Source organism: Ischnura elegans, chromosome 2 (assembly GCF_921293095.1).
Source record: "Ischnura elegans chromosome 2, ioIscEleg1.1, whole genome shotgun sequence".
In the NCBI taxonomy this organism is placed as follows: Eukaryota; Metazoa; Arthropoda; class Insecta; order Odonata; family Coenagrionidae; genus Ischnura; species Ischnura elegans.
The window spans coordinates 94,776,353-94,798,044 of record NC_060247.1 but is presented as its reverse complement, the minus strand read 5'-3'; the positions used below and the strand labels follow the sequence as shown (position 1 = coordinate 94,798,044).

The following is a 21,692-nucleotide window of genomic DNA, read 5'->3' as shown; positions in this document are numbered from 1 at the left end:
TTTCACCGCAAAGGCGCCAGCAGGAGGACACACGGCGATGGGTTTAATTGCGGAGGAGCCAATGAGGGGAGAAAGAAAGATGTTGTTATGCCCCGAAGGAAGTCGGATTCGACCTACAGGACTTTTCCCCTTGCCATTTAATGATCTCGCGAGCTACTTTCCCGACGAAAATTTCGAACGGAAGGAGGGCAATCGACAAGAGGCCGATGCAAACACCACGTACGAGTATAATTGCTTGAATTTTTTGAGCAGGTAAATTCAACAGAGAGAGCAAATTGTTCCACTTGACCCCGCATCACTAATTCGAAAGGAGTCGGGTTTTGTTTTCCATCAATTCAGTAGCTAAGCCTTTCGTGAGAATCTGTGGTGATTAAGATCTTCACCACGCCCTCTTCATTCTATGCTTGTATTTACTCATTCTTATAAACATCGTGAAAATTTATACGGGTGCTCGTCATGGTAGCTAAAAACGTTTGGGATATCCCGCCACGTCAATGCTTGAGTGGCCCCAACGTTCCCCGACCGAAAATGATCATGTGATTCAAACTGAATCCCTCGCAGGTCCCAGCAAAACTGCAGGGTTTTCTATGGTAATCGTATCAAAAATATAATTTCTTTTAAGGCAAAGGGAAAACATCTGTTTTTGTCCAGCGGGCATATCTTTTTGAATACTGTCGAAATTACACTATCATGTAACAATATTTGAATTAAAAACCAAGTTGATAACTATATCATATCAAGAACTGAATTAAAAGAGACAAGATGATTGATGGAAGAATAATTTGGACATATGCCATTGTTTATTCTCACATCCGGCAGTGATATAAATGGTAACTGAACACTCAAAATTAACAAGTATTAATTGTATAACTTGTCCTTGTTATGAAATAATCGAAATACGCTAGTACGCGAAGTTTACAGAAGCAGTTGATTTTTAGTTATTTTAAAGATATATTCTTCGAAACAGTGCTGTTAAAGTATTATAAATTACAAAAAATAGATGAAATTTATTCGATAACATCGAAAAATTCACTTTCATTTTAGTTGACATTAAAGAAGTATTAGTCGCGTCTTAACTTGAGGGTACAGAACAGCCAACGCATTATCATATCCTTCAACGGACGTCCTTTAACCCATAATATCACAAGAAAATAATATCTCACGAATGTGAAGGTTCCTAATAAGAATAATTGCATTATCTTTTGTGCTATATAAAACAATTTTTCTATTTTGATGATCCTTCTCCTTTTAAATTTACGTTCTCTAATCAAACTTAACTAGTAAAAAAATCAATCGTTTTGCGAAATTAAGGATTAAAATCAATTTTACCCAGGAAAAATAGTGGACAAGACGGAAGCGAATCTTACCGGAATCACCAGGCAAAAAATACTTAAAAATCATTTGCCTCGCTCGGATCAAGAAAAATGATTCCTCCGCAGTGGAATTTTCTCATAGCAAAGGTATCTTTTTTTCAGGGGAAGAGTTTTTCATCGAATGCATTTTGGAAGTTGAAAAAAGAAACCGAAGCATAGCGGTAGCGGACACAAGGAACGGTATTGCTGCGGTCTCAACAGTGGTGGAGCCATCGGCCTTAGCGAGGGTATCGGCTGATCAGGTGGGCTGAAGGTGCACGGAAAAGAGGTGATTGAAGGTCCTGGGAAGCTGTCATCATTATCGAATCAAACCAACTAAACATTCCACCCAATCCAATTAGCATTCAAGAAGGTTTCAGCAAAAGAAGACGTAGATGAAAGACAAGTTAATGATTGATAGAATCAACGACTATTGTATGCAATCATGATAATATTGATAACTAGGAAGGCCTATCATGATGATAATCACAATAAATCCTCATAATGACAGTCGAGAAGGTAGTATTACCGGCTATAAATCGTTTTTTTATAATATCCTAAATTAATTGGCTTTATATCAATTAATTTTTTGAATACCCTAAAATTCAGAAACATACTAATCAAAACTCTCCTCTCCGCGCAAAAATTATAGAGAGTAAAAGTCGTCTCGATATAATAGCTATTTAAGGTGTGCTATTATGCTGGTGAGGGGGTGAAGTTGGTAGAGGAGAGAGAGACAGGTTTGCTTTCCTTCTTAAAAGCTGTTCGTTATGCACTTGGAGGAAATGACTTTTCCCGAGAATGCTTTGAAGATGAGGAAAATATAGATGTGAGATAGTAAGAAAAATTAGGAAATGCATCCGGGTTGTGGACAACAAGGCAGTGGTTACAGACGATTCCGAAATTCAAACATCTGCTAGTTTAAGTTTGATATAGGTGGACAGTTTGAATAACGGTGGAGCACTCAAAAAATAACGATAAATTCAGGGTCTCCTTAAATGTGATGAAATATTAAAAACAAATAACTTGAATGATTTCATATCTTGAAAAATGGTTGGTGAGGAGAGGTAATGTTCTGGAAATTATTCCATTATCCATGACTAAATAACACAAATGGTAATTTCCACACTTTTAATACAAAACTCAAACACCGACCATGGTTCCAACACATTGTGTTATTGTATCACTTTGACCTTGAAAATGACACATTGCGTTGAAACCATAGTCGATTGTTTAGTTTTGTATTAAAAGTGTGGAAATTAACATTTGTGTTATTTAATCATGGATATATCGAACTTCCACCAAATCAAACCTGAAACGATTTTATATATTGTTCCATTATTAACGCTTAAACATTCACACTAGCAAAGTAACTAGAAAAAACTGTGCCAATGAAATGTATTTTCACTTCAATGACCCCAAGTTTTTAAAATTCTCTCTTTACTATAGTAAATTGACAAGGTCCGGGACCATTAGCAAAAAGAGGCTTCTTTAAGCAGCGGAAAACTGACGAAGATAGAATAAGATAAGAAAGACACAATATGAAGGGTTTTATAGAATAAAAATTCATGGGTTCAAAGGAAATTCAAACAGAACTAGAGCGTTACGAAAACTAAAAACCTAAGAATATTTCGAGGAACAAACATCAGTGTCCTTCTAAATATATTCCAATTATGTCATTAGCGAATGACTGTAATTCATAGTAAAAAAAGATAAGACGACAGCTTAGTTAAAACTTGAGTGGCAAAGAATTTCATGCCTAGCTTTCACAAAATTAAGCCAATTTGGATACAGGAAGGAATTGGGCCTGAAGTTAAAACAAGATAAAAGATAGAAAGAAGATAAAAAACAGTCACTTGAAACCTTTTCCAATATTTCCTAAGTCTTCGAATGTACGAGAGAATCGTGGAAGAATTAGCATTTCAAGCTTTATATTAATGAAAACATAAGCTAAATAAGCGTTAATCCTGGTGGAGGTTATCGCATCGGGGTGAAATCTCAACCAAGTTTCGGAATTCTCACTTCATTGGTGAAATTTTCATAGAGGAATAATTACGGGATATCTCTAACTTAGATTAAATATTTTTACCCAAGAAAATGGCGGGCCGCATTAAAAATTGCGAGAAGCAATCTGTAGCAATAACTAATATGTTGTTAACACTCTTCCCGGGTGAATTGAATTTCCAAGAAATGCATTGATTTTAAAAATCGTTCTTCCTGCGCACGGCTCGTGATACATGTTTATTATTAAGATTGTTTCCACAGCCCTCTTTGCATTTTATCCTTTTACGGCTTTTTGGATATTTTACTTGGTTTCCTACTTTGCTTGGCCAATTAAGTCCTTCCCTGAGTATCAGTCCTTTGAGTTCCTAGTAAGTGTTCCTCATCCGGTAGGGTCATGCTTGTAACAAATTCCTGATGCTCATTACGCATTATAGGCTGAAATTCATAGAAAAGAGGTTGACAGATATGATAATGGGAAATTAAGTCACGTTTGTGTCACGGATTCTCCACAGAAAGTCGGGCGTATCCTGCCTCGCAAATGGCAAGCAGGACTATCAAAGTGCCCTGCACTAGTTTTCTGGAATACTCGCCATGATAAACTGATATTTTGACCTCCGGAGCAACGGAGTGAAGTGGCCATTAGTCGCGAGGGTAGTTCCAAAGCAGGGCAGAACTTAGATTCATGGTGGTGACATAGCGGGTGGGGGTAAAATGCCGTAGAGCTGAGCTGGGAACTCGGGCGTTCGCGCAGGGGTCGAGGGGAAGATGGATAGGGAGTGGAGGTAATGGAGGGGAGTTAGAGGGGTACGGGCGCCCTCTCCGGACGGAGGTAGAAGATGGTTGGGTAGGGATGGAACCACATTCCTCCGCCCCGTCAGACGGGAATTGAAAATATTCTATTAAATTGCCTCAGGGTGGGACTGACTCATGGGCTCAGTGCAGAGGGTAGACGCACATCCGGGATACGGCCTGGACCCAGGACCACGAAGCGCAGTGGTCCGAATACGGAAAAAGGCGGACAAAAATCATAGTTTCGTCTTTATTCAAACTCATTTTGACTATGCACGTTATGCAGCAATATGTATAAGCATATGGATTGCATATAGGAGGCCCAGTTCCATCCCACTGAAGGCTGTTTCATGTTGCCACTTCGGTCGTATTTTTATCGGTTTTCAAAAATTTCCCCAGCGAGATAATGAGTGCAAAGCGATCCACTTTTTTCCAATGTTTTGCAATATAATGTTTTTCATTGCGAGTAATAGCATTGAAAAGTAATGAATTTTATACAACACATCATCATTTCTCAAAAATTCGAGTTATACTCATAATTATACCTTATTTACCCGTGAAACTCGGATCGATTTGTCCGTTAGCGACACGAGTGGTGACTTTTGTCAATCCATTTAAATGCGCGGTTGGTGAAAACACATTTAGAGGTCTTGAGGATCCTCCTTTGTACGATTCGTGTCTCCGAGCATCACACTTCATGCTTAATTTTATGTAAAAAAAATTGTTAAGTTAGATATATTTGATTTTACGGGATGTAGCGCTAATCGATGTAGCGCTATTTCTAACGGAAACGTGCTTCTTCCGTTTTTTCGAAAATCGAGTATTTTATATTTATATTTGGCTTCACGTTGGCAATTGTATTGGGAAAACAACTTCGAAGTAGAATAATATAGACATTTTACTATCATAAAAACCCTCCTAATTGCTGTGCTTTTCGTGGATCCATACTTAAGAGTAAATGCACGCTAGAGATTTTCGGCTTCTGCGCATGTGATCAAGATCGAAATGGATAAATCCCAGATCACGCAATTCCCAACCCCTTACACTTCGAGAAATCGAAGCATGAAAAGATAGCTGATCGTATCCAGCGATAAAGCTTCTTTCCATGGTGTGTATTTTCAATGTAAATTTATTAAAACAGAATTTAGCTCTCAAGAAGAAGAAGATGTGCGGAGGATTTTAATGAAATCGATTGCAAGTACAAACATGACTGGGTATGCAAGGTTTTAAGTGATACTTTGGTTTTAGATTTGGTTACGTGATAAAGATTTGATTAAATCGGCCGGCACGGCATACAATAACACAACTGAAATTAATACGTGAAGGCAATATATTCAATGAGAGTATAATTAATTTAAGTAAGCAGAGTAAAAAATAATGATTTTTGTGAGGGACTAACTGCAACTGCAAACAATTTCAAATCAAAGCTGCAATTGCCTAACATTTTGGATTGGTCGATCCAACAAAATTTACTTCGCTCAAAATAAAATTTCCGGGTTTTACCATTTGATTTTTCCCGACCTCCGACGTTTCGTGACGCTAATTTAAATTATAGCAACCGGGAATATCGCTCACATTGCAGCTTTCCAGCTCAGGAACGTAAAAAATGAGATTCAATTGTTATTTTGGAAGGTAAATTTTAAATGCTGTACCAAAAATATGAACCACGTAAGCTGAAGTTTGAATTGAGAGTTCTGTAGGTATTGCAGGGAATATTTCATGAGCAAAGTACTGGCTTATCCGGTGGGGTCACATACTCGGCAGCAATACATACAAGAGTTTACCGAATCGTCGGTAGTTGAATGCTTTATTTGATGAAATAATGCTGAGAGTATTTCAATAGTTTATATATTTAGTTAGAATGGAATCATCAATTTGTAATCTTAGGGTAAATTTCTCTCGATTTAGTGATAATTCAAGTACCGTGTGCAAGCATAATGTCGCAATACGGGTGGCGTACAAGAGATCATGGAAGAAATTCAAAATACTTAGGACTAGGAAGCTGAAAGTTAACTACCACTCATATAGAGCCCTCAAATCCAGTTGCAGGAACTGGAAGTTCACTGGCTCTGGTTTTATGGATACTTTAATTTCAATAAACAGCTAAGTAAGGCTAGTTATCCTGCTTGCGTATATTAGTCCGAAGTGCATGTAAAATTATGATCTCCTTGGAAAGAAAATGAATACTTGCATAACGCTCATCAGCTTTAATCTACAACAGAAAATATCCTTTATTTAAAAGGGAGAATGAAAGCATTATTAATCACGCTATTTCTAAAAAAATGAAATGTTGGCACTCTTTAAGGGCGTCTCTGGTTTGAAACAAGTTTTCTGGAAATTTTGTTACAGTAAGGATATTCTTCTCAATCTGTGCCCCTTAAAACCCTATTAAACTACAGTTACACAGACCTACCTGGTTAAAACGAATATAAAAAATCCATTATGACCTGTCAGCTTACGAATAAATTATAAAAAATTCAAACAGAATTAAATTTCATCATTGCAAGAATTTATTGAGAATAATAAAAAGAATGAGTCTCCAACACGGATGACATCGTACACGGACCTCTTCAGAGATACGGCGAGATATTTTTAACATGAGTACATATTACTCCACGGTAAGAAATTAAAATAAACATTCAAATTTTATGACTCACGTCAAGAAAACGTGTTTCAATCGTTTCGAAATTTGAAATCGCAAGCCCTACTGTTTAAAACCAAAAAGGTGAGTAGCGGTGGTTTTTATATACTTCATTCGAAAGCTATGAAGAACGACACATAAGCAGGATTAAGGATAATATCATAGAAATTATGAAACAAATCCAAATTAAATTAGGTTTTCAGTAACCAATAGTCGAGATTAGCAATGAAACCACTTCAATTTAAATCCTGTATGTACATTTTTTATGGAATTTAAATCAAATCGGTGTATCGTCTTAAAAACACGGGTTCAATCCACGGTTTGATATTCAATCTTCCCCGCAAAAGCTTAACTTTTAGAAGTTAACTCCCTCTCGAAATGAAAAAAACTAACTGCCATCATTTACGCGATGCTATCGCCGGAACCAGCGAACTAGCTGAATTCCTGATCATGGGAAGGTGGCAAGGTGGTGGGGCTGGGAGTTACGGATATGACTGCAAGGGTTGTTAAACCTTGTGAGCATGCGCAGAAGTTAATAATCGCTCATTCCTACCTTATTTTGTGCCGATAACCGAGGCAAAAAATAAGGAACGAGCGGTTTATTGAAAGGGCGTTGATCTGCCCGCAGGGTACTTACTGAATAGCGGCTTGCTTAAATCTGCGGGAGGGCCAAGGGCGAGTAACCTCAATGCTACAATGGGGAAGAATTTCGGACTCTTACGACAGCGGAGGAAAAATCTTTTCCGTTGCGTCAGTGGTCTGACACCGTGACCGCAAAAAAAACAATGGCTTAAGTCTCCGGTGTATTTCATCGAGATTGTTTAAAATAAAAATATCAAGAATAAAATCGAACAGTTTTTCATTGATTAAAGCTTGGAAATATAAATTTTTTCCATTAAGTACGAAAATTCCAGATGAAAATAAAAGAACGTTACGGAGAAGATTAAGCAAGGGAGAGAATATATGAGACAGCGGTACTTCTCTTCCAAATTCAACAACCCAAGGGAAATATCAATAACAAGCAGTGGCGCCGACTCCATGGGGCCTAAGGGGCCCCAGCTCCCTCAAAAATTCGTTACGGGAGTGAGGAAGAAATGTCTCAGGCTTGTCGATCTTCTCTGGAGTGTCCAGTTATCGAGATTTGAGTTTTCAGAGTTCTAATGTTGATCATATGACTCTTCTAAAATAATTTTAAAGACTTTAAAACTCACTATTTATAACAATTCTCGTGGCAAGACCCCCCAATATTTTGATAACTCGGCATCCCTGATAAAAAGAACTGTAAATTGATACCTCCACTGTCTAGTAGCCCTAGTAGTACTAGATGAGCGGATTTTATTCGGTGGGTGATTGTTGAGCGTTTTTGCAGTGGAGGTATCGAAATGTGAATCATTTAGCTTAATAAGTACGATAAGCAATGAATTAAACCAAAAAATAACCCAACTGATCAAATTTTCCTCGTCCTAAGTATAAAATCGAACGAACGGCTAGTAATTAATGGCAAATTATCTGATACATAAAAGCATACATTACAGGTCATATTAAATATGTGCCCAAGCACATTTGTCTTCACTTCGAGGAAGCTATTGCTATTTAAGTGCGGATCCAGGATCTTCGCTCGGGTGGAGGAAAAAGGTCACACGGGTCGGAGGGGCGCCATATTTCTTGTGATTCCTCTTTTAAGGCATGTCACGCATTTGGCGATTGAATTAAATTGTCTATCATAAATATGCATCGTGGTTAACACTACGTGCAAAGCAGAAAAAATAAGCCTTTGAGGGACCTAATTGGCATTTTATTAATACATCGTGGGGGGCGGAGGGGTTATGACCCCGTGTCTCCCTTTAATCCGCACATTGCTTTTCATAGTTAAAACACAATTTAGAGGGACTAAACACCCAAAAGGTCACCTTAAGTCGCATGCGTTCCGTTCTAAAGTAAAATTGAGTGCACAGTGGAGGGCGGCCTATGATTCAAGACCATCGCGGAAATCTGATTCGAAACATAATTTAGGTACACGAAAGACAGTCGCTGCATGCCAAAAAAGTATGCTGAAGCCAGAAGCAATCGATGACACAACTACATTATCTTACCACGAAAAAATCACTTCGTACGTCCTATACTCACACTATTACTGCTCGTGTTTTAGAAACTGTTGCATCATTTCCTTGCAATGTATAATTTCCCAGTAACCTTGATAATGGCATATCATTGTCAAAAGAATGGTCGGTAATGAAATACCAGTGTCGAGTGTGCCAAGTAAACTCTCATTTCATGAATGGTGATTCCACAAAGTAAAGTCGCAAAACATAAACAGTACAATAGCTTGTCATAAAAAATGACTTTTTCTGACTGATGAGCGGTGCCATTGATTAATTTTAGCATTAAAAGTCTTAATTTTAACGGCAAACTAATATTAGTTAAGAGCAGAGATCTGCAGCCCGCGGCACACGTGCTACGTGCAGCCTCCGATAAATTTTATTTAGCCCACAAAATTGCCCAAGTTTAGTTATTGACTACTTTAGCATTTTTTATTTGCTGTATAGGCGATAAAACAATGAAGATCTAAAATTTTAATCTTTCAGCCATTGTTTATAAAAATATCTTGCGTAAGTACTTGAATTTGTATCCCACGAATGGATATAAATCTGAACGGCCCAAAGTTACGAAGAGACGTGGACTTCCTATGTGGAGGGTATGCAACCCCGATTTAGACTAATAGGTATTGGATGAACCTACTGAAATGAAGCAATTCTAAAGACTGCTTCATGGAATGAATCGACCAAAGAAGAGAGACGATAGTTAGTCTATCATCTAAAGAAGGGCAACCCGTTGTTATAAGGCTTAAGATGTTTAATTCATAAATTAATCGGTGTAAACATTTAATAGACAGATCAAATAATTTCGAATTATGCCCGTGTTAGGCAGGGCCGTACATTTTGTATGGGTTGGACCCTAAAGGAAGGTGAAATAAAGTACCAAAGTTTTAATTGGTTTAATAAATAATGCAGGCATGCCTGCAGTTTGTGGAGAATCTACGTGATATGAATATGATTCATGGGCATTAAATCAAAATATCGTAGGGTTAAAATAAGGGAGGAGCCCAAGAAGGCCCTGGACCCATCCGAAAAGGGAATCTCTTGTCCATAACAAAAGTATAAAAACTCGAGTTTGAACTCTTACAAAAACCATAGTTTGGAAAATGTTTTTTTACAATAACAATTGCTCTAATTGCGGGAAACACATGAAACTTTAACAAATGTTAAAAACGTAAATTTTCACTCAATAGCATATATAAATTTGGTCAAGTTAGTAATGCGCACTCAACGCCGGCTAATGTTTAAAGTTGAGATTTACTTAGAAAGGATTAAAAAACCGGCACTTTTTTAGTTTATGCTCTAATATCTATATTCAACTAGTGAAGTAAACTTTTTCAGCCATATCAATGAACGCGTAATAAAACAAGAAAAGTAATGGTAGCAATATCATAAAAAATGCTTAAAGGGTATGGCATTTGTAAGATGACAGGAGGTACAGTACTGATGCAAGGCGTGTGGACTTACCGAAGGCGGACGCCCATCGCGAGGCCCTCCACTGCATGCGCTGCACCGTGCGCCTGTTACCCCTCTCTGGACGGATCCTCGTCTTGTACGTCCACGTCGAGGACGAAGAAGCAAGCACATTGTCCGTCCGTGTCTTTCCCGTCGCGGGCACCATCGGCACGGCCGGTGCCGGCATTAGCGGTGGCGGCGGGAGCGGCACCATCTGGTGGTATATGCCGGCCGAGGGAACACCCCGCTGCTGCACCGTACCCGCCGCTCCACCCTGCCGCCGTCCCGCCTGCCTCGTCCCACCAGCCATGGCTGCACCCTCCGCGCCGTACGACTTCTCCAGTCGGTTCATCCAAAACACGCGCTAACCGTCCGTCCCACCGTCCGCTTCCCTGAAGACCGAGAGGCGGAGCGAAGGGGAAAGGGCTCACGCAGAGCAGGAGTCACGCACTCACTCACTTATCGGTTGAAATGATGTAGCGTCCACCATCCAAAGGGATCTGCCTTAGGCGCCAAATCATATTGAGGAGACGTGCACCCCGCGTCTTTTTAACCCCCTCGGTCCACTCCGCACTTGAAGACAAGATACACACTGAAGTTCCCCACTCTTAGTAAGTCGTTCAAGTAAATACTAAATCACCAGGTGAAAACACACGGAAGGAAAAGTGAGTTAATATCCTTGTTGGGAGTCAGCGACCGTCTCTAAAACAAAACTCCTAACTAAAATGTCGATATGTAGAGATACGCCCTTCGAAAACACCACTGAGCACAGCAGGGTACCGCCGAGCTATGCCCAGATTCTCTAAACTCGGTTCACTGGAGACAAATGAGAATAAAACTTAAGCCGGAGTGCACGAAAATCCAAAGGAACCGATTAAGGTAAACAAATTTCACTAGACCCAGTCCGATGCGGTCATTCAACTCTCCGAGAGAATTCTCAAGACGCGCGTTGAAATCTCCGACGCAGAGTGAGCACAGGTGGTATCACCTCGGTCGGCGGATGGAAGTCAACTGGCCGCCGAGGCGAGGAGGCGCTGGCTGGGGAACGGGGGCGGCGGGGGGCTGGACCCTCCACTTCCCCCTTCTGATGCACCCTCCCCTCAGTCGGAGGAACGCCGAGGGAAAGACGGCGAGTGAGGGGCGCCGCTGTCGGGGATATATCCCCCGCAGTCACCCATACAAACAGAAGCCACCATCTACAACATGATGGAGAGAATATCTTTGCAGCGTGCCTAGACTAAAGCCTATTGAAATTATTCCATACAGTTATGGAAATTTATAGAAAAAGAATGTCGAACCTTGATAACTCGAATCTCGATATCTGGACACTCCGGGGGAAATCGACAATCCTGACACATTTTTTCCACACACCCATAACGAATTTTTGAGGGGGCTCGGGCCCTCTGAGGACCCATGAAGTCGGCGCCACTGCGCTTTTCCGAACTTTTTTAATACATTATTGCCATGTCCGAGGTTAATCATATTATTATGATAGAAGCAAACCATTGGATGAGAATTGCAATCTATTAGAATCGCCCATTTTCGTTTGCAAGTCAAATATGTTACGATAAGGTTCCATTTTGTAAGAGAGTGAAATATTATCACTATATGTATATTAAATTGCATAAAACTCGTGGCATGTATATACTCCGCGTATGGACAATGTAATTAAGTCCTAATTCTTACACAACATAATTCCCAGAATTTCAGATCTGAAAGTACTCGTAATGAAGACTCCTTTACCTTACTCCAAATGCACCCTCACTCCTCACGTTAGCCGAAGTACGACTAAAGAATAGAGGGCGACTAAGGCGTACAGACACTCGGACATCAAACAGTAGCCATCACCAACGTAAAATAGCTGAAATTTCCCTGTAACCTGCCTAAGCTTACGCCCATTGGTATTATATTGTCCAATTGATAGAACAAAGGCTATTTTTTATAGCCATTAATCTATGCTGAACTTAAATTGATTTATCCGTTATCGTCCCATAAGATTATACAATTGTGATAGTTGAAGATAATGGAGAGTTGTCTAGTTCCGTCGCAAGCAACGATCAAGTTTTATTAAGAAGAGAGTGTAATCTCTTTCACAGATAATATTTATTACCATTATTAAACTATGTTTACCGATAACTAGAATTTACCCATTACTAGCATATATTGTCTTCGTTTTGGCAGTAAAACTTATAATTAATTCTTTAGCCATATAAAAACAAGGATTTCTGGCTATCTATGACGCGTAAGGAAGCTTTCCCTAGCTAGTCATAAGAATGCCGAGGGAAAAAGGGCGTCCGCGGCGCACCGCTGTCGGGGATATATCCCCTACAGACATTCGCCATTGCGCCATCCACACAGTAGTCACCAGTGCTAGACCAGCAACATGTAGGAGCTAAAATTTCCCTACCGCATGCCAAGACTTCAGAGAGCGAACGACCAAACTCGATCTTTCATAAGCCAAAAAACCTTGCTAAAAACTATAGCTATCACATTGATATTTTACAGGAGAACGTACAATATTTTTGCCAACATTTTCCGTTATAGGTTATACGAAAATTTTACCTCAAAATATCTTGAGGGGTTACTTTTCTGTTATAAATGGGCAAATTTTACGAAGGCATGCACTTTGTATTCACCATTAGAGTTTAGAGATGGTGGCTTGAGTTTTACACAATTAATATGCTACGGAAAAATCCAACGTGCGGACGGAAGAGCGTCAGCGATTTACCGTCTTACGTTAGTCCCACCATTTACTGGAGAAAACGAAGAAGCATTTGTGTAGAAATATGGTGTCTTAATATTCCACAATCTACGAACAATTATTATTCTTTTTGACATTAATAGAAGCAAAACTTCTATTAGTAGATGGGGGATAGGGTTGTTGTGGTGGCTTCACACCCCGTGGACCCGGGTTTATACCTCGGAAGTGGCAGAGTATTTTTAAATACTGCCCGTTCCCTGCTCGAGTGTTGTGTGAAGGAAAATGGAAGCGCAACACTCTGACGCGTCACGTCAATCGGATGGGACGTTTTTCCTCGGCCCATTCGGCGTCTTTCGTTAAACCAATATACCCCAATGTTGCTTCTAAGCAACATAAAAAGTGTCTACATTTTCATATCTACTCAGGACAGATTTAAACTACGTGTTCTTTTGTGCTGCATAGTTTAATGGCGAAATAGGTAGCTGCCGCATAAATCATGATTGAGTAGAAAATTGTCACATTTTTAAAATGAGAAGTCTTGAAATTTAATCCCTCCCGGAGGCAGCTCTAGGTTAGAAAAATTAACAGCAAGCAAATACTGACGCCAGGTTTCTCTCCACCCTTCCTACCCTATCCTTTTCTCATTGTTCATACTCCCTTAGCTGTCGCTCGCGTCCTCCAATTAACATACCATTTTAGTACATGACGTGAAAATCAATGGGATCGATCACTCAGACCCGAAATCACAATTCGTTGTAAGAATCATCCAAAGAAGAAAGATCGAAATATAAGTCATGAGCAGAGCCAAGTCATGATTACATGAAAAGAGGCCCTAGGCTACTCCACTTATGAGGCCCTTTTACCTCTTATTTTTAAGTTTATAAATTACATGAGGGGTAATAAAATACATTATTACTGTGATATACACCAATATATGCATCAGTAAACTTGTTTTGATTGGTACCAACCTTTATAAAACATGTGGCACGGATAATAAAGAAAAACAAGTCGAGAATGTAGAGTGAATGTAGGCCCCTCTTAACCCGGTAACGCCTGAATTAAAAAGTTTCTGCGATTTTTGTGGTAATCATGTAACTAAATGTCAATGAAATTCTGAGTCATTAGGTGCAAAATTTATTCTTTACCCACTAATAGTTACGCCTGTCGTTACCATATGGTACCACCAAAATATTTTGCATCATAAATATTAGGCTCACATTAAATAACCATACTTTATACGGTATAAAATGTTATAACAATCATAATTACATAATAAAACTTTTGTATTAACAGTACATAAGGCGTAAGTAAAGAAATTTAAAATGCTTGCTCTAAAAATTCCGTTTTTTGGGGCTAGTTGATAATTCTCAATTTTAAAAACGGCACTAAATGCGTTAACTACAGCTTTAAAATAGCAAACTTTTCGGAAAAATTTTACTGTATATATATTTATTAATTTAAAGCTCTCAAAAACCCTATCAAATTACGATAAATGACAAAAAAGTTATGTTTAGCACTGCACTACCTGCTGGTACCATATGGTACCGCTAGGCGTTAACGGGTTAATCTTGTGACCCAAGGCTAAAGCCCAATTAGCCTATAGGAAAATCCGGCCCAGGTTTTGACGACAAAAAATCTTCCCCATATAAGAAAATACTATAGTTGCCGCACACTTTTACGAGTTGGTGACGTCAAAAGTATTTTGGTTCATTTACTCGATCAAAAAGAACCTTTACTATTCGGAAGAAATCGCTGACGAGAGTGTCAATAATAGCTAGCCACACATGTCCTGCTCGCAAGGCCGAGGAGTAGCAGAAATCCTCTCGGTATGAGTTCGTGACATCATCAACGTATCTGCGAAAGCGTCGATTTTTCATCGAGAATAGCTTGAGAAGCAGGCGACAGATCGGGGAACTGAACAATATGGGTCTCTTTATTTTTTAAACTATAAACGACGGTAAGAAAAATGTGTGAAAAGGCTAATTGTTCTGATTTTACAGGCACGGTGGCACTTCATGAAGAGCATAGCAATTTTTAAGAGCACCAAAGTACTTTGTAGTACAATGGCCGAAAAGAGAGGAAAGCACACCTTGCCATTTATCAAAGCATTTAAGGAAAAATTAAATGTATAACTGAACCACGGAATTGAAAAGCTTAACTGCAAAGGAAATCATACTCACCATTCATAATTCAACGAATAAATGAGATATAAACGGATTGTGCTCCTTCACAAAGGATTTCATATGGGCCATTCCATGTCAAGTGGTCTAGCGAAACCTGCAAGACCATCATCAATTTCGATGAAATTTTCAAGTTGTATTAGCACAAGGTTCAAATGTAGATTGGAAAAATGTTACTCTCTGTAATGAGGTATCTGATTATACTATTCGTATGACTCTACTCCGCAGCTTGAATCGAAATTTTCACAACTTTGAGATGTTATATGCCTGTAAATATACAGTGAATAAAATGATATACAACTTCTGCTAATATACTGGTAAAAGTAAAAATATATTATCTATGCATTTATGATGTATTCCTAAATTCGACCAAAAACGCAATCAAATCGAACATCTTGAAAAAACTAAGGTTTTTGATGCAAGAATCAGCGTAAATAACGCTTGATACTCATTACATGTTCCCTATACTTACATATCAATCTTGAGTATAACAGTGGAAAAACAAAGATTTGACTTAGTATTACTTTATCAAGTGAGTGTAAAATGTATTCAGTATTTTCGTAACAACACCGAAAAATTGGCATTTTCTGACAGCTTCTATAAAAAGACCCTAGAAACAAAGTAAAATTTTATATTATTTTGTTGAAAGTAAACTTAGTAAGTATTCCAAATTGAAGGCCTGCCGAAATCAATAAAATTTTCAATATAGAACAGGATAAAAATACAAGCCTAAACCAGGACACTCTTTTGTAGAAAATTAAATTATCCGCGATATTCTATTTTTTTTCCTTCAAAAATATATTGGACGATGAAAATTTTAGGAAGCATTTATTTTCAGCAATATAGTTTCTTTCAAATATGGAGGAAAGTTGTAAGGTATTCGCGTTCGTGTAGTTTTTGTAGCCTATGAATATATTTTATGCTCCTTTACTTAGCTTTTACGTAGGTAGGCTTTCCACTCTTTTATTTTAATTATCAAGTTACCACCAGACAATAGCCTACTTGTAACTAAATGCATGAAATAAGTATATAAATAATATAGGCTGTTTAATCGGAATTCCAAAATAACTGTCAGTCTCTCAAAGTTATAACTCTCATTTATATCTCGGAAATTATTTTCCTTTTAAAACTCAATTTAACAAATTTTGAAACTAATTTCCAGTCTTCTGATAGAACGATAATTAGAAGACGAGCCTCTCGTTGGCAAACTTGAATACCGAATAAAGACAGCAATTTCAACTATGTATAATAAAATATAAGAATTCTGTCTTATTAATTCCACAATCATGCATCGATTTTCAAATTGTATACATCCTGGCGTAATTCTTTTCAAAGGATATTCATGCACGCTGTCAACTGTCGATTTTCCAGAGGTAAAGAAACTTTTTGACAGTTTCTATGACAGCCATAAAATCAAAGGAGTAAATTTCAATGATATTATACACGTGCTCAAGAAAAAGGGTTTGGACAGAAAGTTTCAGGAAATATTAAAAAATACCAAAACATTGGGAAAAGTAAGGGAAAATAAAAGCACTGACAGAGGTGATGGGTAAACAAAGGACTGAGGAAGTTTCCAGAAACAGATCCTTTTCCTCTCGCGCTAGCTCATCCTCGAAACACCTGGCACTAAGCTAAATCGAGCTGACGCTTTCAACTTTCCCAGACCACAGAATAAGGAAGCTAATGCATTTCCTCCAGGCCATAAAGGCGAGCTGTAATTCGATTGGTTCCCGCTGGCTTAATACCATGGCACCGGAAAATAACCCATTTATTCAGTCTTTACACCACTTTCTTCGCTTTTTTTGTCTTCCATTAGATACTTAAAAGAGTTGACTGCATAAATGTCATTTCTTCCCTCAAAATAACAATAACTTTGACAAAATTCTTATTAAATGTCTGATATAAAGGGACATAAATTTATTTTTCATTAGTTTCCAGTCTGAGTATATACTAATGAAGTTAAAAGCGAGAAACGAATGTCGTAAATTCGTCGGATCAATTGTGCAAAAAATTCATAACTTTGATGATTTTTTAATAAAAATATATTTTAGTTAAATGTCATTTCCTCAATATTACGTGAATAATTGAAATTTTATAGAGAAAAAATCCTCATCTACAACTAAAATAACCTGAAATACCACATTTTTAAGATGACATTATACAATATAAAACACAAAGAGCTTCGCCAATTCGATCACGATTTAAAATTAAACATAATGCCATTATTAACCCATAGGAAATTATCTTTAAGCTTACCGCGCTATATGAATACATAGCCATATCAGGAAATAAGTAATGAGAGTAAATTTCAAGCGGAATAATACACCCACAAGGACCTAAAATGGAGCACGTCATTACATAGAGGAAGACGTAAATGAATAAATTATATTCTTGGACGATGATGAAGGGGTTGAAAAGGGTGGAAAGAGGTCAGGAAAGGGGAGAATTTTAAGGTGATAACAATACTGGGTTAATATTACAATGATTAAGCATACAAATTATGAGATGAGGCAATGTTAGGTTAACAATCAAACTAAGAGGTACAAGGGAACTCATGACTAGGAATATGTCTGAAGCATGCCACAGAGTGGCCAGAACTTCCATCAAAACCGTACTTAGAGACTAATGTGCATTTCACCACACATTTTAATCCTTTGGTGGTGGCTAAGCAGGCTATTATTCCGGATACAGTGTAATTCAGTAGTACTTGAAGGTTCACTTCACATATGGTCTCAGTTATTTTAATTCCTTTGTTATAAGCTGCCTTTTTTGCGTGCGCTATTCTGTCATAGCTGGGGTTCAATTCGTGTCCATGGCTCAGAGCTGTCCTACGGAGATACCGATATTGACTCTTAGTCAACTCAGAGGCAAAAAGTGAAATCATCAATGACAGTGCCTCTTCGACTGTCATCTCAGTGTGGACCTTTCAACTCGTCCTCCACTTTGAAAGAACTCTGTTAGCCTGAGTAGGGGTCGTAGTTGTTATTTCTGCAATAAGCTGAGCTGCTGCAGTATCTCCCTTCTCTCTCAAACTCACAGATACCGCCAGAGCAAGCAGAGCAGTAGTAGTAGTAGTTTTTAAAGTTTGAATTTTTCTTCTACGTGATCTAACACATGAGGTGTGAATTTTTTTTTAGCCGCCCGGGAGTGCCTGGCAAATAAAATATGAATTTTGTAACATAAATCAAAAGGGGGAATTTTATTTAATCAATCAATTTGAGAGGAATAGCTTTTTACAAAAATACAATACCAACCGGCTGTCATTGAAGTATCGGGAAAGTGATGCATAACAAATTCTGGAAATATTATGGATTCAGCGAACCAATTTTTGTGTCGACACAAAATTCGTTCATTGTTTCGAGAACTCTCTGCCCAATTCTTAAGGTATGGCCATGAGATGCGTTTTGTCAGGAAGTCATTGAGAAATTTCATAGCATCAGGGTCTTGTCTTAAATTCAGCCTCCGCGTTAAATAATGCAGCAAATATTTTTTTTCTGAGTGAGTGATATTTTTCCCAATTTCAAAATTATTTTATAGATATCCAATCATGTAATAATGTGAGGAGACATTTTCTCTTGAATGGCGGAAGGAGTCTATGTAAAATTTAAAAATAAACAATACATTTGTAGACCCTATGGTTATCCAATGTCCTAATGAGTACACGGGAAGAACGTGTGTTAAATGTGTAGCAGACAACAGCAATCTACAAGTCAAAGTAGAACTGAGGGTATGATACACATTTTAAAAAAGCCAGAAGTTCCTGTGGAAATACCCCGTTAAGGCGGTCAAAGGCTCCGCTCCGCGGTGTCATAAACGACCGTTTTCGCGGTAGAATCCTGGGGGTCAGGGATCGGATGGTAAAGAAAGTGTAAGAGTCTCAGCTGGTATCTTTCTGGTACGTATTTTTGTATGAGTCCCAGGAAAACAACTCACTTTTTCGAGGTTTGAACGCTTTTAATAGAAGCATGGTCTTCGATCGTACCCAAAGAAAACGAAATGAACTTCAATGAAACGTGCACTTACCTCGGCTGAAAACTCCACTGTCTTCACCATAGGCCATTTGAGAACCGGTGTCTTGAAGCAAAATATAAAAACGGTGAATGCTGAGCGTTAAAACCCATTCAGCTTCTATAACCTTACCGCGTCGCAGCCAATCCAACTCCAGTCGCGCGGAGACGAACCCTGCCGCGCGATCGAAAAAGCAATGTGATTTCCGGCGACGCAAACTTATTTCGAAGATAACTGCATAAACGCCTCAAGAAATCTTCAAAGAATGCTCTCATATAAGTTACTCCGCGTGACTTTGCCGAAAACCCATTTGAAACTCTACCTAAATGTAAAACTTTGTTGGAAAACTGTATCCGCCATTTTGTAACTGCACGGAAAGAATTTATAGCTAATATTCTTTAAGATTACGGGAAATTAAAGAAAAAACCCTATGCCAACAGATTATGTGGTCTTTTATTGCACAAGAATCCATCCATAACTTCACCATCTACTTACTTTGGAAGAAAATTGAAGACGGGCGTTTTTATGGAAATTTGCTCACGTTTGAGCCTCTGTATCACAGTAACGGGTAGGATCAATACCAAATAAAGTACATATCCATAAACTTCATTCATTTTTGAGTATATCTGCGAAGTTTCAAGTCTATAACTCAAAAAAAGCCATTTTGTAATTTTGTCCGGCTTTTTCCGATTTCCGCCCACTGTGCGACGGAGGGAAGTTGAAATAGACCCAAGGTTATGCGGAATGGAACGTGGGGTATGGAGGATACTTTCTCGTTAACACCTTAATTTTCTTATGTATACGAACAAATGGAGTATACATAGTGATAGCAATCTACAATTCTGCGTTTGCCAGTTTTTCCAAAAGATAATCCGAACATCGGGGTTGAGGATCCTTAAGGACACGTGTACGAAAGGAAAAACTAACATTGAGACATCTACGTTAAAAAAAATTTCATTTTCTAAGGAGAATGCTCGGTTTGTTTGGCTGTTAAAAATATTCAACCACCACTCAAAAATAAATCTCATAACCGGGAACAACATAACAAGTGATGTTTGATGATGAAGTGTATTTTAGTACTCACACTAAAAAAGATCATGAAAGGCGGCAGGAGTATGTAGAAGAACCGTCTTCATTCCGCGAGATATGTCGGACATAAGAGAAAAGAGGGGAAGAAACCATGTGAAGCCATGCAAGACGAATCCTGGCGCGGACATGGGTTGACCACAACCTGAGATCACAGAGAGCCGTCGACGGTGCAAGAAGATAACAAGGCAGCGGCAACTATCACGAAGTAGGACGGACATACACGAGGAAATACTAAGCTGGCACTGGTCAGACGTAGAAAAAAGGAAAAAATATATAAAGGACAAGATTCTCACCGATAGTGTACCGGGATTAAACTATGGGAGATAATGATGAGCAGGTAAAGAAAGAGCGGATCAGAAGTGGGATAGCTGTGTGTCGAGAGCGCACTCGAAAACGTGATAAAGCATGCAAGAAAACAGAAAAAAGCAAGTAGATGAATGCGAGCGCAAGATATGGGACCAACAGAAAAAAGGTTCAAGTAGCAGAGCGAAATAAAAGAGGACGAAATCGAGAGTGTAGGTCCTCAGTCCATGAAAACAGCACTTCAGACTTGCTTCCTGATTAGAAATTACACTCATTAAGCGGAATCCAAGCAAACAATTTCTTTGATTTACAAACTTAAAAGAAATGACATCGTAACTTGCCAACGCAGAGTAAATATTACAGAAACGAATATATTCAGGAATTATTCCCGGGCTCTACACCAGGTTAATTCAGTCGTATTAGCCCACGTTTTGGAAAGCGACTTGTTCATTCTCAAGGCGTGTTTACTGTCTGAATGTCCAATTTCGGACTGAACCGAATTCGGCGGGTATAACAATGAGGCTCAGGTGTCGTCCGATTGGCTGATGGCCTTTAGAAGTTCCTCATGTTTTTCATGCAATTAACCACAGGTGTTCAAATATTGGTTAGATGAAAGCCAGTATCACGATTGAATTTTTTTGGATTGAGGCGGATCTCGATGGCTTCCTTAATTAAGTGGCCTCATTTGCATTATGAGCGGCAAATAATTTTTGTATCTCTCCATTTAATGGAATGATCTTCATCAGTGGCGTAACTAGGAATATGCTTTGGGGGGGATGAGGGGCCTAGGGGGCCTCTCTTCCCCCCCCCCCTCTAGAAGTCGGGGTCCGAGAAAATTTAAAAAAATGATATGCCTGGAAATGCATTTTACATAATTTTGATACTTAAATTTTAACTTTAAGTAGATGAATTTATTATACATCAAAACTAGGCAATAGTTTTATAATAATTTTTTCTCCGAGGCTTTGGGGGGGGGGGGGGGGGGGAGGGATCTATCCCCTTCATCCTTCCCCATAGTTACGCCTCTGATCTTCATAATACTGACAATGAATTTCGCCAAAGCCGAATTTATAT

The 21,692-nt window shown here is 38.6% G+C and overlaps 1 protein-coding gene across 1 annotated transcript in view; it reads right to left on the bottom strand.

The window, feature by feature from the left end:
- Window positions 1–11,338, bottom strand: part of LOC124153215 — a 99,763-nt gene extending 88,425 nt beyond the window's left edge. The window contains exon 1 of the mRNA XM_046526314.1: window positions 10,350–11,338. Within this exon, the coding sequence (XP_046382270.1) occupies window positions 10,350–10,689 (340 nt within the window). The 5' untranslated portion in view covers window positions 10,690–11,338. The remainder of the gene's footprint in view (window positions 1–10,349) is intronic.
- Window positions 11,339–21,692: the final 10,354 nt, after the last annotated feature.